Genomic DNA, 14,947 nt, shown 5'->3' with positions numbered 1-14,947 from the left:
GATTTAGAATTGCCATGGAGACAAATCTCTGGGCATGTCTGTAAGCGATGTTTCTAGATTAACTTAGTTAAGGTTGGTAGACCTACCCTCAGTGTGGGCAGTGCCACTTTGTGGGGCTGGGGGTTCGTGGACCATAAAAAGAAGGAAGTGTGCTAAGCGTCGGCATAAGGACACTCTGCTTCCTCGCCATGGACTCAGTATGACCAGCGGCTTTGTGCTCCTGACACCAAGCCTTCCCCACTACGATCCAACTCTACCCCCTTGAACCTTAAGCCAAAATAAACCCCTCCTTCCTTAGCTGCGTATGGGCAGGTACTGGGTCACAACAATGAGAAAAGAACGAATATAGTAGCCTATCGTGGCAAGTGCGTGTGGCCCAGGAGGACTGGTCACCACCTCGCCATCCTAACAGCACCCACGAGAGGTTCCACTACCTCCCAATAGTGTCCAAAGCTGGAGGGCACCTGGATTGAGCCAAACCATAACACATATAGCTAGCAAGAGATTACTATCCAAAATACGTAGGGAACTCAACTCGATAGCAAAAAAAAAGGGGGGGGGAGTTACCTCATTTTATAATGTGCAAGGCACCTCGACAGACATTTCTCAAAGAAGATGCAGGAATGGGCAGCAGGCGTCTTTAACGCCCATAACCATCAGGGAAGCTACCCTGACAGACACACAGACAAGAATTTCATCTCGCCATTTTTTAAATCTATATGTATGCTGGAGCCTCCTAAATGTTGTATCATATGCATATTTTTACTATTAAAAATAAACACATAGGGCTGAAGAGATGGCTTAGCAGTCAAGGCACTTGCCTGCAAAGCCTAAGGGCCCAACTTTGACTCCCCAGAACCCAAGAAAAGCCAGATGCACAAAGTGGTGCATGCATCTGGAATTCATTTGCAGTATCTAGAGGCCCTGGCATGCCCATTCTCTATCTTGCTCTCTCTCATAAATTTAAAAAAAAAAAAACTTTAAAAATAAACAAATAGAATCCATTTCCAAAATTCAAATTGGGACCTAAAACAGACCACAGCTGGTCTTGCAGCCTAGGTGAGTAGCCAGCATTGCCCTGCTCTGCTCAAGGCAATGCCCTGCCCTGACTTTGGGTGTAAATGGGCAGTCAGCAAACTGTGCTCCAAAAGAAAGAAGAGAGGTTTATCCTGCACATAACAAAGTGAGAAGAATTTTTTTTTTTTTTTGAGGGCATCTCTGGAAATAATAAAGGACATGGGTAGAAGTAGGAGTTGGGAGACCGGAACTTTGTCACATGCAGAAGATGTGGCCGTAATGAGAAGTTACAGAGGAAAATCTCGGGACAAAGAGTGCCCAAAAGACATCCAGGAAAGCACGATCCCAAACGTGTCTCCTGCTGTGCTGCAGTTTTCGCAAAGGATTTATTTATTTGTGAGAAAGGGAGGGAGGACGGGTGTGTTGGACTGTAGCCACTGCAAATGAACTCCAGATGCTTGTGCATCTGGCTTGACGTGGGGACTGAGGAATTGAACCTGGGCCCTTTGGCTTCGCAGGCAAGCGCTTTAACCACTAAGCCATCTCTCCGGCCCTGTGCTACAGTTTACACATACACACATGTATGCATGCATACGTCCATGCACACCACACCTTGAGCTGGCAATGTAAGACAGAAAAAATGTATTTGGCTTTGGAGAAAAGGGGGAGTGCCCTGGCTAAGGCTGTATTAGTCACCTTTCTCCCTGATGTGCCAAGTTACCTGACATGAGCAACTTAAGGAAGAAAGGTTTATCTGAGCTTACAGTCAGCCATGGGGAAGGGATGGTGGTAAGAGGAGGGAGGTACCCGGTCCCAGTACCTCCACGCTCAGGATTTAGAGATCAATCAACACTTTCTCTCTAGGATCCAGCCAAGAGCCCCAGGCCCTGCGCTGGTGCTGCTGTTACACTGAGTCTTTACACGGTCACCACTCTCCCCCGGAGCCCGGTGCACGCCTCAAGAGCAAGGGAATTCAAACGTAACCCAGACACCGTGCGGATGACTTGGCCAATTCTTTGAGGGGCAGAGGTTTCCCCCTCCCCACGAAAGCAGACCTTAACGCCTTGCTGGTGCCACCTCACTTCATCCCCCAGAGGACTGAGTGTTCTACCTGACAGGTGTCCCTGGGAAAGGGACAGTGACATGCACACATGGAGGAAGCCCCTCCCATACGAACTCCCATGAGGTGAATGACAGTCCTTCATTAGCACGAGAAGTCTGGCCCACGGATCATACAAAGCAGATTCAAACTTTCGACGCATGAGATCGCATGCTTCAGAGCACCCCTGCAAGGAATCGAAAGACACCCTACGCGCAGCCGGCGCCTCAGACTCGCCTCTGCCAGCCCCTTAGGTCCCCAAGGGAACTCGGCCTCCCAAGGCCCCTGGCCAGCATCCTTTGACGGTCACATACCTCAGGAGGTTGAAACTCAGGTCCAGCCTCTTTGCGAAATGTCCGCAGTCTCTGCCAAGCTGCTCTGGAATTTCTCGGCAGTCCTGGCCTACGTAGGACACCTGGAAATTAAAGGCAACAGAAACGATGAGGCCAACGGAAACCATCCAGCCGCTCGCGACCCAGAGTCAGGGAGCCCATCCATGCCGGCTTCTGCAATGTGAAAGGCGGGCTCCCCACCACCCACCACCCCCACCCCCACCCACACACTGAGGCCACACGGTGCCTGCTCTCCTGATCACATCAGCTTTATGGGCTTTGGAGACTCTGCCAATAGCTCCCCTTTCTTGGCACAGTTAGCTTGATGGAAACAGACCCTGGCAGAGTGGAAATTAGACTGAAATTGGCCAGATGCAGGTGCCCGAAAGCACCCCAACGTCAGAGCATGTGGGTATAATCACAACCATCCCCCTCTTCCTTTGGGCCTTACCAGCAGCTGCCCCTCCAGCTCTCCTCCCTTCCCAGCCACTCTCTGATGCCCTCATCTGCACACATGAGCCCTTACAGCTTGCAACTTTCACGGCGCTGGGCAGAATGAAAGGGCTGGGCAAGGAGTCCTCCCGCAACCACCAATCCCATCCCCTGCCAGTGTGCGTGAAAGGCCCACCACGCTCCCAACAGAGCTTACGGGAGACAGCAGAGGAACCTGCGGCCAGAGCCCCCCAGCCCAGACTTCTGTGGTCAAGCCCACTGTGCAGACAGGCATTCTCTTTTGTTTGTTTTTTTATATATTTTTTTTATTTTTTGTCATTTTCCTACATTTTCTGAGGCACTTGGCGTGAGCCCAAATATTACAACAGTGAACTGAAATTTGGCACCAGCACTTCTGAGAGTGTAGGTAGGACTTGTCTCTCCCCCACCCACCCAGTTTGGGGAGGCCGTTTTTTGCACGCACACAGCACGCTGCGGGCAGGACTGGCAACGAATTCCAACCTAAGAAGGCCGATCTACAGGTCAGCAATGGCAGGAGGTTTGGGGGCACAGGCGTGGAACATTCCCCAAGCACACCACCCTCTGCCTTCCAGGCAGAAACGTGGGCCCTTCGTGTGGCCACAGCCTCCATGATGCCTCCCTCTAGAAATCGACCTTCCTTGCAAAGAAAGAGGTCCCAGGAGGTGTGAGGGATTCCCCAGGGTGGTATGCTTCCCAAAGGGGAAGAAAAGCCTGGTGACCATCGGGCATCATTAGATGTTACACTAACCATATGAATGACCAGTATCCAACCATTTGAGAGTTAAAAGCCAGTTTTCATAACGGCTTCACAAAATGCATCCCTTCATGCTCTAGTTTTCCAATCATCCCCCAACCATTCCCTTAGGGTGACAGACAATAAAAGCTCCTCTGTTTGCTCCCTTCTCATTCACTCTCCTTGAGTAATCCATACCAAGAGGACAGAAAGTGAGGAGACTGGGCGGGAAAATATCTGACCATGCCAAACATGGTGCCCTGAGCCTGGAATCCCAGCAAGTGGGAGGCAAAGCCAGCCTGAGCTACACAGCCAGATTCTGTTTGCCCCAACCTCAAGAAGACCCCCCAAAAAAATTAGGGGGCTGGAGAGATGGCTTAGCGGTTAAGACATTTGCCTGCAAAGCCTAAGGACCCTGGATCAATTCCCCAGGACCCATGTAAGCCAGATGCACAAGGGCGCCGCATGTATCTGGAGTTCATTTGCAGTGTCTGGAGGCCCTGGTGCCCCCATTCTCTCCCTCTCTCCTTCTCTCTCCCCCACCCTCTCTCTCTCTCTCTCTCTCTCTCACACACACACACACACACACACACAACTTCTTTCTCAAACAAAAAAAAATATACTTTTTTAAAAAAAGAAAAACAAAATACATGTAAATTTAAGTAGAAAAACAGCTGACTTCAATAAAATAATTTCAACTCAGGAAGATACCAACTTAAAAATAAAATAAATAAAACAATCCAAATTCTATCTAGCAATCTGTCCCCCTTTGACCTAAGACCTGTCTTTTTATTATGCAGCTTTTTATGTAATCCTGCCCCCAACAATACACCACCTCCAGGAGGCTTTAATTTCCAATTGCCATCAGCTGGGGAGACTAGCATTGAGAACACCCAAGTTTTAGGGAACACCCGAATCAAACCACCACACCTTCCAAGCTGAGAAGCCTATCACTGACCAAGGAAAGATAGGGGGACTCTCTGGCCCCCCCATCAATTGGGGGACGTTGGTCTCCCCCAGAGAAATTACTCCATCAGTACCTTCTCTTATATCGTAAGTTCACATTGACAATCTCCCCCCTGGGGCGCACCCAAAACCCCAGCACACATTACCTCCCACCCTCTGGCCCACCAGCACCCTAGCAGGAGGCCTTGGCTAGAGACACTGAGCTCTTTCCGGATAGACTGGCTACGGACTACACCCTGATGGGGCCCTGCCATTCAGACCCTCACTCTTCCTCAAGGAAATGGAGATTCTAAAGGCCCATTCAACATCCTATCACTTCTCAGTCAAGGGAGTCTAGAAAAAGCCTGAGCCCAGAAATAAGGACTTAGGGACCACAGGGTGCTTACATGCCCATGGAATGTGGGCACTTTTCAACACACACACACACACACACACACACACACACACACACACCTATCTATCTGAGGCTTTGACCTTAACATGAATGTAAGAATGTCAGAGCCTGGGAACATGGACACTTGGCTCCCTTTCCTCATCTGTAGGAGCCCCCTGAAGAGGAAATGACAGTACCAAGTGGAGCTGTCACCAGGAAGTGTTCAGATCCGTCACACATCTGACAAGTGTCATCAGCTTTTATTCTTTTTTTGAGGGCCTTTAGCCACTGCAAACAAACTCTCCAGACACATGTGCCACCTTTTGCATCTGGCCTATGAGGGGACCAGGGAATAAAACCAGGCTCCTTAGGCTTCACAGGCAAGTACCTTAACCACTACGCCATCTCTCCAGCCCCTCAGCTTGTTTTATTATAGTCTTGACTTCACAACATCAGAAAAAAAAAAAAAAATGAAACAAAACACAACTTATTCCCATCCCCTAAAACCACCAACGGTAGCAAGGACAATGCCGGGAATAAGTGCCTCCCAAACTTAGCACGAGGACCAATTCAATAAGCCATATGTAGACCACCTTGAAGTAACCAGGCAGCTTTTAGAGATCCTGGTTCAGCCAATCAGGCTGAAGGGGCTCAAATCAAGTCAGCTGGAAAAAGCTTAAAAGTACCAGCCACTACGGAGCATTGTCACCAGTAACTCTAAGAGAGACTTGTCTAAGATACGCTTCTGATAGAAGACCGCTTAGGACACCAGGAAGCTTCCTACTACAGTGGACTATCTGGTGCAAGACATGAGCCCCAAAGAACCTGACCAAAACAAAGTTCGTTCTTCAGCAAACACAGACAAAGGGCGCAGAGACTAATAGCTCTCATGTAGCAAGAAACCAGAACGCCTTAGGACAAGAAGTCATTTCGTTCAACAGTGTCCTTGTTTAGGCCAAAAATGAGAACATAGCCAGTTATGGCTGGGCATGTGTCTCAGTGGACAGAGCTGGCTTAGCATGCACGAAGTCCTGGGTTCAAACCCCAGCATCGCATAAACCAGGTTTGATCAGAAATTCAAGGTCATTCCCCATATATAGTTTGAGGCCAGCCTGAGATACATGAGACCCTATTTATAAAAAAAATAAATAAATAAAAGTGGGGGTGGGATTTACCCAGTCAGGACCCCTCCCAACTTGGGGGCTTTCTGCTTTACTGTTCTTAGGGACCTGGCTTCAACCTCCCGCACCACACATTTAAAAAGGGGGAAGGGCTCTCTGTCTGACTTTTCCTTTCTTTCTCTCGCCTCAAATAAATAAATAAAAATTTTTAAAGGGCTGGAGAGATGGCTTAGCGGTTCAGGCACTTGCCTACAAAGCTTAAGGACCCAGGTCCATGGTGGTATATGCATCTGGAGCTCATTTGCAGTGGCTAGAAGCCCTGGCATACCCATATATTCATTCTCTCTTCCTCCCTCCCTGCCTCTCCTCTAAAATAGAAATTTAAAAAAAAAATAAAAGGGAGGGGGAGGAAAGAAAGAAATCAAGTTAAAGATTCCCCCCTCAAAAGACCACCAGAGGGCCATGAGAATGTCGGGGTGCATCCCCCCCAAAAGAAACCATGCACACCTAGCCAACCAATTCTCTGGACAGAAGCTACAGAGAGCACAAATGACCACAGGCTTCTGGTTGCTGCTGGGGTGGTCGCGTGCCGTGCCGTTCTCTCTACGAGGGTTTGTCGGTCACACTGGGGGGAGACTGCTTTCAGATGCTCACTCCTCAGAGCAGGGAAATTGCTGGAAGGAAACTGTGTCTCAGTGGAAAGAGCCACAGCCAGCCACATGGTTGAGTCCCCTGGGCTGTGGCTGACTAGATGTATTATCTTGGCTAAGTCACTGTTCCTGAAGTCCGTTTCCTCTTTTGTCAACGAATCTAACAGAAACACCAAGTACCACCAATGGCAGCAAGGACAATGCCGGTTTAGTAAAGGCCAGCCACGGGTCTGCCAACTGTTCAGTCCCAGTGGAATCATGTTGGGAAATCACATGTTATCCCCCATTTACTTGTGTTATAGGAATGAGATGACATACAAAAAGCACATAGCATTGTACTGGACGTGAACTAGTCACCCAGTAAGCGGCTAATTTGTCAGACCAGTATGAGTACCCCACGGAAGAGACGGGCTATGGCCATTGTCTCGGGTGTAGGACTTCGGCACCAAAATATCAAGTTTGTGCTTGTGTGTACAAGTGTATTGATACCGCAGCTGTCACTGTCATACATAGGAGAGAAAGGGAAAGGATAGGTCAAATTTAAGTGAAGCATTCCAGTCTTGATATGGTGGAATGCACCAGTATCCCCAGCACATAGGAGATGGGTACAGGAAAATCAGATGTTCAAGGTTATCCTCAGCTACACAGAGAGTTCAGAACCAGCCTGGGCTATTTGAGACCCCATCAAAAATGCGGGGGGGGGGGGACTCAAAAAGTACACCCAGGCCTGACTCGTAATTCTAGCTATCTGAGAAACTGAGTTGGGAGGATTGCCAATTCAAGGCTTGCCTGGACCACAGAATGAGTTTAAGACCAGCCTGAGCAACTTGGAGAGACCCCGTCTCAAAAAGTAAAATAAGGACTGGGGCCATAGCTCAGAGACAGAGCACTTGCCTAGCATGTGCAAGACACTACATTCTAACCACAGTAGCAAAATAAAAAAAAAATTTTAAAAAAAGCGTCCAGGCCATATGAATGCAGACCCATAAGGAGGAACACTTACACAGAAAGCAATGGCGAGAGAGGGTCGCAGCGCCCCAGGCATGCCGCCTGTTCCAGGCCTGCGGAGGTGAGCGGAGCCGGAGCCGCCTCTGAGACCGTCAGCTCACCGCTCAGAGCTGTGGCCTGGCTTCAGCCAGACGTCAGCAGCCAACTCACTAAGTTGTTTGTTTTACCTTTATTGGGTTTTTTTTTTTTTTCCTTTGCACTTAAGCCATCCCTTTATTTGGGATTTACAGCTCTCTGAATATTGAGAAAGCGGCAACTGGTTTTGCATTTGTATAGTTCAGTAACGTTATAATAAAATCATCACCTCCTGAGAAGTTTTTGGCCCTTTAAGGAGGATCTAGGGACAGGGATGTAGCTCACCCACAGAGGGCTTGCTGTGCATTCTCAGCATGTGCTCGCTCGCGCGCCCTCTTTCCCTCTCTCCCTCTCTGCCTGAGAATGCAACAGTGGTTACTAAAGGTAAGTGAGAGCTGGGGAAGGATGGAGAGAATTGGTAAGGGGTACAGTCAGCTAAGAGGAGACACTTCTACTGTCCTATAATGCAGTAGAAAACTACTGTTGTAGAGCCGGGCGTGGTGGAGCACGCCTTTAATCCCAGCACTCGGGAGGCAGAGGTAGGAGGATCGCTGTGAGTTCGAGGCCACCCCGAGAGTACATAGTGAATTCCAGGTCAGCCTGAGCCAGAGTGAGACCCTACACCTCGAAAAAAAAAAAAAAAAAACTACGGTTGTGTTTAAATTACCTTCACATAGCTGACACAAGACACCCGACCAAAAGCAGCTAATGGCAGGAAAGTTGTTTGTCGTGGCTTATAGTTTGCATGGGGAAGCTCCATGATGGCAGGGAAAATGACAGCATTGAGCAAAGTGGGGACATCACCTCCTGGGCAACGTCAGACAGACCACAGCAACAGGAGAGTGGGCCAAACACTGGCAACAGGAAGCTGGCTATAACACCTGTAAGCCCACCCCCAACAATACATCTCCTCCAGCAGGCCTTAATTCCCAAATTGCCATCAGCTGGGGATCTAGCATTCGGAACACCTAAGTTTATAGAGAACACCTGAATCAAGTCGCCACAGGGAGGGACCAGCAGGACAAGCTAACACCTGCCGGCTAGGAGCTAATAGGCCTTTCAAGGTCCACCCCCAGGGACACACCTCCTCCAGCAAGACTCCACCTCTTGAATGACCATCAGCTGGGGAGCAAGCATTCAAAACACATGAGTTGAGGTAGGAGAACGCCATGATTTTGAGGCCAGCCTGAGACTACATAGTGAATACCAGGTCAGCATGGGCTAAAGCAAGACCCCACCTTGAAAAGCCAAAAACAAAATCAATGATTTTTTTAGGGCTGGAGAGATGGCTTGGCAGTTAAGGCACTTGCCTACAAAGCCGTAAGAGCTGGGTTCGGTCCCCCTGTACCTACTTTAAGCCAGATGCACAAAGTGGCACAGGTATTTGGAATTCGTTTGTATTATGAGAGGCCCTGGGCATGTCCATCCATCCCTTCTGTCTCTCTCTCTCTCTCCTTGCAAATAAATAAACAAAAAAAAAAAAAACTGTTTAACATGAGTTTATGGGAGACACCTAGTTCAAACTGCTACAGTTGGTAACAACTGTGTACTTCAAAATAGCTAGCAGAGAAGATTTGAAAGTTCCTAATTAAGCCGGGTGTGGTGGCGCACACCTTTAATCCCAGCACTCGGGAGGCAGAGGTAGGAGGATCCCTTTGAATTCCAGGTCACCCTGAGACTATAGTGAGTGCCAGGTCAGCCTGGGATTGAGCAAGAACCTAACTTGAAAAAAAACAAAGAACGTTCTTAACTAGAGGGTGAGTGTGAAAGGTGATAATAGACAGTCCTCTTCTCTGATCATTGTGCATTGTATACATGTACTGAAATGCTACACTGTAGCCTACTAAATAAGTACAATAGTGTAAAATTTTAAAAAAAAAAAAACCTTGAGCTGGAGAGGCGGCTTTGTAATCAAGGTACTTGCCCATGAAGCCTAAGGACTTAGGTTCCACTCCCCAGAACCCATGTAAACCAAATGCACATGGTGGTGCATGCATCTGGAGTTCATGGCTAGAGACACTGGCGTCCCCATACTCACTCTCTCTCTTTTTCTCCCTCCTTCTCTCTGTAATAAATAAAAATAATATTTAAGGGCTGGAGAGATGGCTTAGCGGTTAAGGTACTTGCCTATGAAGCCTAAGGACCCTGGTTTGATTCCCCAGTGCCCACATAAGCCAGAGGCACAAGGGGGCACATGTGTCATGAGTTCGTTTGCAGTGGCTGGAGACCCTAGCGCACCCATTTTCACTCTCTCTAAAGTAAAAATAATTTTTTTTTAATATTTAAAAAGAAACTTGGGGCTGAAGAGTTGGCGTGGCTGTTAAAGGCATTTGCTTACAAAACCTGACACCCCAAGGTTCAATTCCCCAGCACCCATGTAAAACCAGATGCACAAAGTAGCACATGCCACTTTGGAATTCATTTGCAGTGTTAAGAGGCCCTGGCAAGCCCATTCATATTCATATTCTCTCTGCTTATGAATATTTTTTTTATTTTTTCTATTTATTTGAGAACGACAGACACAGAGAGAAAGACAGATAGAGGGAGAGAGAGAATGGGCGCACCAGGGCCTCCAGCCTCTGCAAACGAACTCCAGACGCGTGTGCCCCCTTGTGCATCTGGCTAACGTGGGACCTGGGGAACTGAGCCTCGAACCAGGGTCCTTAGGCTTCACAGGCAAGCGCTTAACCGCTAAGCCATCTCTCCAGCCCTGCTTATGGATATTTTTTATGACAGTGTTTGTTAAAGAAGGCTCCATCAGTTTGAAGAGTACTCCTTCACAGTGCTGCCTTTTACAATGGCTACCGTTATAAATGCCCAGAGCAGAGACTAACAGACACCCTAAACCCAGGGTGAGATGCTCACACCACCAGCCTAGGTGGTTCAGGAAAGGAGACATTTACACTCTGAGATGCCTCCCAAACCTACCTTCTTAGCTCCTCCCAGGTACCTCTTCTTGAGACCCAAAAACCCCAGATGCCCCATCCACATTGTAGTGGATGCTCCTATGCTATACAGAACGGGCTGAGAACGGGGGTACAGGAAACATCGAGTCTGGCAAAGGAGGGCCAGACAAGAAAAGCGACGACAGGGAAGTTGCAGTCCCACTGTCAAATGTGCCATGAACTTGGAAGCAGCTAAATCTGGACTAATGCTGGGTCTGCCAGTACAGAGAGTAGCCTGTGGGAGGGGATCCTACTTCTAAGGCAGATACCCACAGATGTGCAGGGGCCCTTCCCCGCCCCCCTCCCTAGACAGTCAAGTTCACTCCCAGAAGCCCCCCCCCTTCTCTGCCACAGAATGTGACTGTCATTTTTAACCACTTCACACAGGTTGGTGCCATGGCCAACTCTCTTGTGAACTCAGGACCATCCCTGTCTCTCCACTTACAGGCTGAGACTAGAGGCACAGCCTCCAATTCTAGGTGACAAGGCTCTTAACAGGAGTGCAGAAAGACAAGGAACAGGCTAATTTCCATCAATGCTCTGATGCCTGGTAGGCACTCGATAAATATATGTAATTACCGGAGGTGGGGCGGGGGGGGGGGAGAGCAGGAAAGTGGGTGGAAAGCACAGCTGGTCCTCATTACATCTTTCAGCCTGGTAAAACCCTGAGGGCCCTAAGAAGGAGGGGTCCTTCCCCTGGACACTGATGGTACTACCTGCCCAAAGCGAGAGCTTCCAAAACACTCCCACATATGTGTGTGTGTATATACATACATATATATATATATATATATATATGGCTGGAGAGATGGCTTAGCAGTTAAGGCATTTGCCTGCAAAGCCTAAGAACCCAGGTTCAATTCCCCAATATCCACATAAGCCAGATGCACAAGGTGGTGCATGCATCTGGAGTTCATTTGCAGTGGCCAGAGGCCCTAGTGTGCCCATTCTCACCCTCCCTCCCCTTTAACTCTCTGCCTGTCTATAAATCTCAAATATCTTTTTTAAAAAAATCTAAAGGCTAGGGAAATGGCTAGCAGTTAAAGGAGTTTGCTTGCAAAGCCTACCAACCAGGGTCCAATTCCCCAGCACCCACAGAAAGCCAAATACATGACATGGCACATACATCTGGAGTTCATTTACAGCAGCAAGAGATCCTGGTATGCCCACTCTTTGTCTTTCTCTTTTACTCTCTCAAATAAAAATAAAAATATCTGGGCTGGAGAGATGGCTTAGCAGTTAAGGCACTTGCCTGTGAAGCCTAAAGGACCCCCAGCTCATTTTCCCAGTACCCATGTAAGCCAGATCACACAAGATGGCGCAGGCGTCTGGAGTTTGTTTGCAGTGGCTAGAGGCCCTGATGCACCCATTCTCTTCCTTTCTTTTATTTATTTATTTTTTTTTCAATAAATAAATTAAAAACAAATGTTTAGGGCTGGAGAGATGGCTTAGCGGTTAAGCGCTTGCCTGTGAAGCCTAAAGACCCCGGTTCGAGGCTCGGTTCCCCAGGTCCCACGTTAGCCAGATGCACAAGGGGGCGCACGCGTCTGGAGTTCGTTTGCAGAGGCTGGAGGCCCTGGCGCGCCCATTCCCTCTCTCTCCCTCTATCTGTCTTTCTCTCTGTGTCTGTCGCTCTCAAATAAATAAATAAATAATGAACAAAAAAAAAATTTTTAATAAATAAATAAATAAATAAAAATTTAAAAAAAATTTAAAAAAACAAATGTTTAAAAAATCTAAACAGGGTGTGGTGGTGCACCCCTTTAATCCCAGCAGTTGGGAGGCAGAGGTAGGAGAATCACCATGAGTTCAAGGCCACCCTGAGAAAATTTCAGGTCAGCCTGGGCTAGCGCAAGACCCTACCTTGGAGGGCGTGGGGGGGGGATCTAAACTGGGTGTAGTGGCGCACACCTTTGATCCCAGTACACTGAAGCTGGTAGGAGGGTCGTTGTAAGTTGGAGGCCAGCCTGGGCTACAGCGTGAGTTCCAGTTTAGCCTGGGCCAGAGTGAGAGCCTGCTTTAAAATAAAAAATTAAATAAAATAAACTGCTTTTTCTAGGGAAACTGGGTCCCAACATGGCTGAGTTCATCCCTCTAAGAATGATTCAAAACACCAAAGCAGTACCACAGGCCTGAAAGCATCTGAAAATGGGTGTCTGTCCTTCGGGGAGGAAACGGGAGCGCTGTGGTGCCCCACCACCCGTCCCTCTTCAAGACACCTCTTCAGACACCTCTTCAAGAAATCAGAGGACAAATGAAACCCAAGAGGGTCCTGGCCATCCACCAGCCTTGGGAAGGCAGGGGGCCACCTTGGTGGCAGCACCCCACCAGCCAGCAGAGACACCGTGGCTTTCATTGTGACTTTGGTGGCCCTGGGCACTTTGTAATTTCCACGCAATTCCATGTAAATATATTATGTCAGTTTCTATTTTACAACTGCACAGGTATAAAAAGAAACTTTTCCTTAGGCCAAGGTTCCTTTTCAAATTCGGGTGAAGAAGAAAGAAAACTGCAGCCCTTTCGGTGGGCCCTGGGCCCAAGGAAGACATCAAGTCCCCAGAGGTGTGACTCCGGGGACAGAGAGAAGTGTGGAAAGGGGGGAACACCAGGGGCCCAAAGGCACGTCGGGGTCCTCTCCTTCCTGGGCCAGGCACGGGCACGCACGTGGCACGCATCACCTGCCCGAGCGGGTCCCCGCTGTCCCTCCCCCTCACTAGCTGGGCAGTGGCACTGGGGGCGGGAGGCAGGGCTCGCCCGGGCGGACTTACTTGCGTTCCACTGACCACGAGCCCCGCCATGGTGACCGGGACCAGCGGGAGGGCGGCACCGAGCGCGGGGCGAGCTGCAGCGGGGCGAGCTGGGCAAGTTCCGCACCGGACGGACGGACGGACTGACGGACGGGTCGGTTGGTCGGTCAGCTGACCCGGCGGAAGCCCCGGGGGCTCGAGCCCCGGCGCTGCGAAGTGCGCGCGGCGGCTGCGGCTGGGCTCGGGGCTGGGGCGCAGGTGAGCCCGGGGCCGGGCGCAGGTGAGCCCGCGCGCCCGCAACAGGTGCACCTGACCCCGCGTGACTCCTCCAACCCCCCCCCGCCCCGCCCCTCCAGAGCGTCGCCGAGCCCCAAGGGGTGTCATCTAAGATCCCATGACCAGAACGTTTTTTGCATTCATCTGGGCCAGGCCTCGGGTTGGGGTGTGGATGTCTCGGGGGTGGGGGTTGGGGGGGTTGTCACGTCCATCTGGGACGCGCCAGTGGAGCCTTGAGGCTCAGGCTCAGAGGTGGGCCTTCCCTGCATTTCACAATCTAGGTTACATAACTTGTCCTCAACCGCTCGCTGGGAGGAGGGGCCTCTCGTGTCCCGAAGCCTCGGTGGGGAAGGGGGCAAGTCACGAGGTGGAAGAGACTCCTGGCGGGGGGGGTTCCATGTGTGGGAGGAGAGAGCGGGGCAGTTGACTGTCCTCATAAAGAAAGTGCTGGCCCTGCAGGTCACACCGCCCCTGCCAGCTCCTGGTAGCCTCCAGCAGTTGACAGTAATGAACCCGGGGGTGTAGCAATCTAGCAACTTCTCCAGATTTCAGGCTTGTCTTAATCTCCCACTCCTCCAAGGGAAATAATAATAATAATTAATAATAATAATAATAATAATAATAATAATAATTTGTGAGGTTCAAAGTCATCAATGCAGTTGGTGGCCGCCCTCAACAGGAACACTTTTTCCACCCCCACCTGCCCTATCTCCAAGTAACAGGTGCCTAATGCTGCTTCCTGACTGCAATATTCAACCCAGAGGACAGCTAACTCCTACACCCGGGTCTTTTCCCCACTGGAAGGATCTTTGTGCCTTCCAGCCTCTACCGACACCTGTCCCCTCACTCATTCACCTGTAGTGGAAGTCGGGACTAACATTCCTATAGCAAAAGACAAGTTCAAGAGAAAATAAATGCATCTAATGAAGGTTTCACATGACACGGGAGCCTTTAGAAATGAGATACACTGGTCTGCGTGATAGGGGTCTGTAATGCCAGCACTGGGGAGGCTGAGGCAGGAGGATCTCGAGTTCAGGGCCAGCCTGGGGCTTCCAAGTGAGACCCTGTCTCAAAGGAGAGAAAGGAAGGGAGAGAAGGGGAAAAGAAAGGGGAGGATAGAGAGGAAGAATG

At 49.6% G+C, this 14,947-nt stretch overlaps 1 protein-coding gene across 1 annotated transcript in view; it reads right to left on the bottom strand.

The window, feature by feature from the left end:
- Lrmda (leucine rich melanocyte differentiation associated) overlaps positions 1 to 13,786 on the bottom strand; it is a 1,121,019-nt gene extending 1,107,233 nt beyond the window's left edge. The window contains exons 1-2 of the mRNA XM_045137137.1: positions 13,562 to 13,786; positions 2,431 to 2,531 (exon numbers count right to left, since the gene is read on the bottom strand). Coding sequence (XP_044993072.1) covers positions 2,431 to 2,531; positions 13,562 to 13,591 — 131 coding nt within the window. The 5' untranslated portion in view covers positions 13,592 to 13,786. The remainder of the gene's footprint in view (positions 1 to 2,430; positions 2,532 to 13,561) is intronic.
- Positions 13,787 to 14,947: the final 1,161 nt, after the last annotated feature.

Source organism: Jaculus jaculus, chromosome 18 (genome assembly GCF_020740685.1).
Source record: "Jaculus jaculus isolate mJacJac1 chromosome 18, mJacJac1.mat.Y.cur, whole genome shotgun sequence".
In the NCBI taxonomy this organism is placed as follows: domain Eukaryota; kingdom Metazoa; phylum Chordata; class Mammalia; order Rodentia; family Dipodidae; genus Jaculus; species Jaculus jaculus.
Note: the sequence above shows the minus strand (reverse complement) of the source record. Positions and strands in the feature narration are given on the sequence as shown.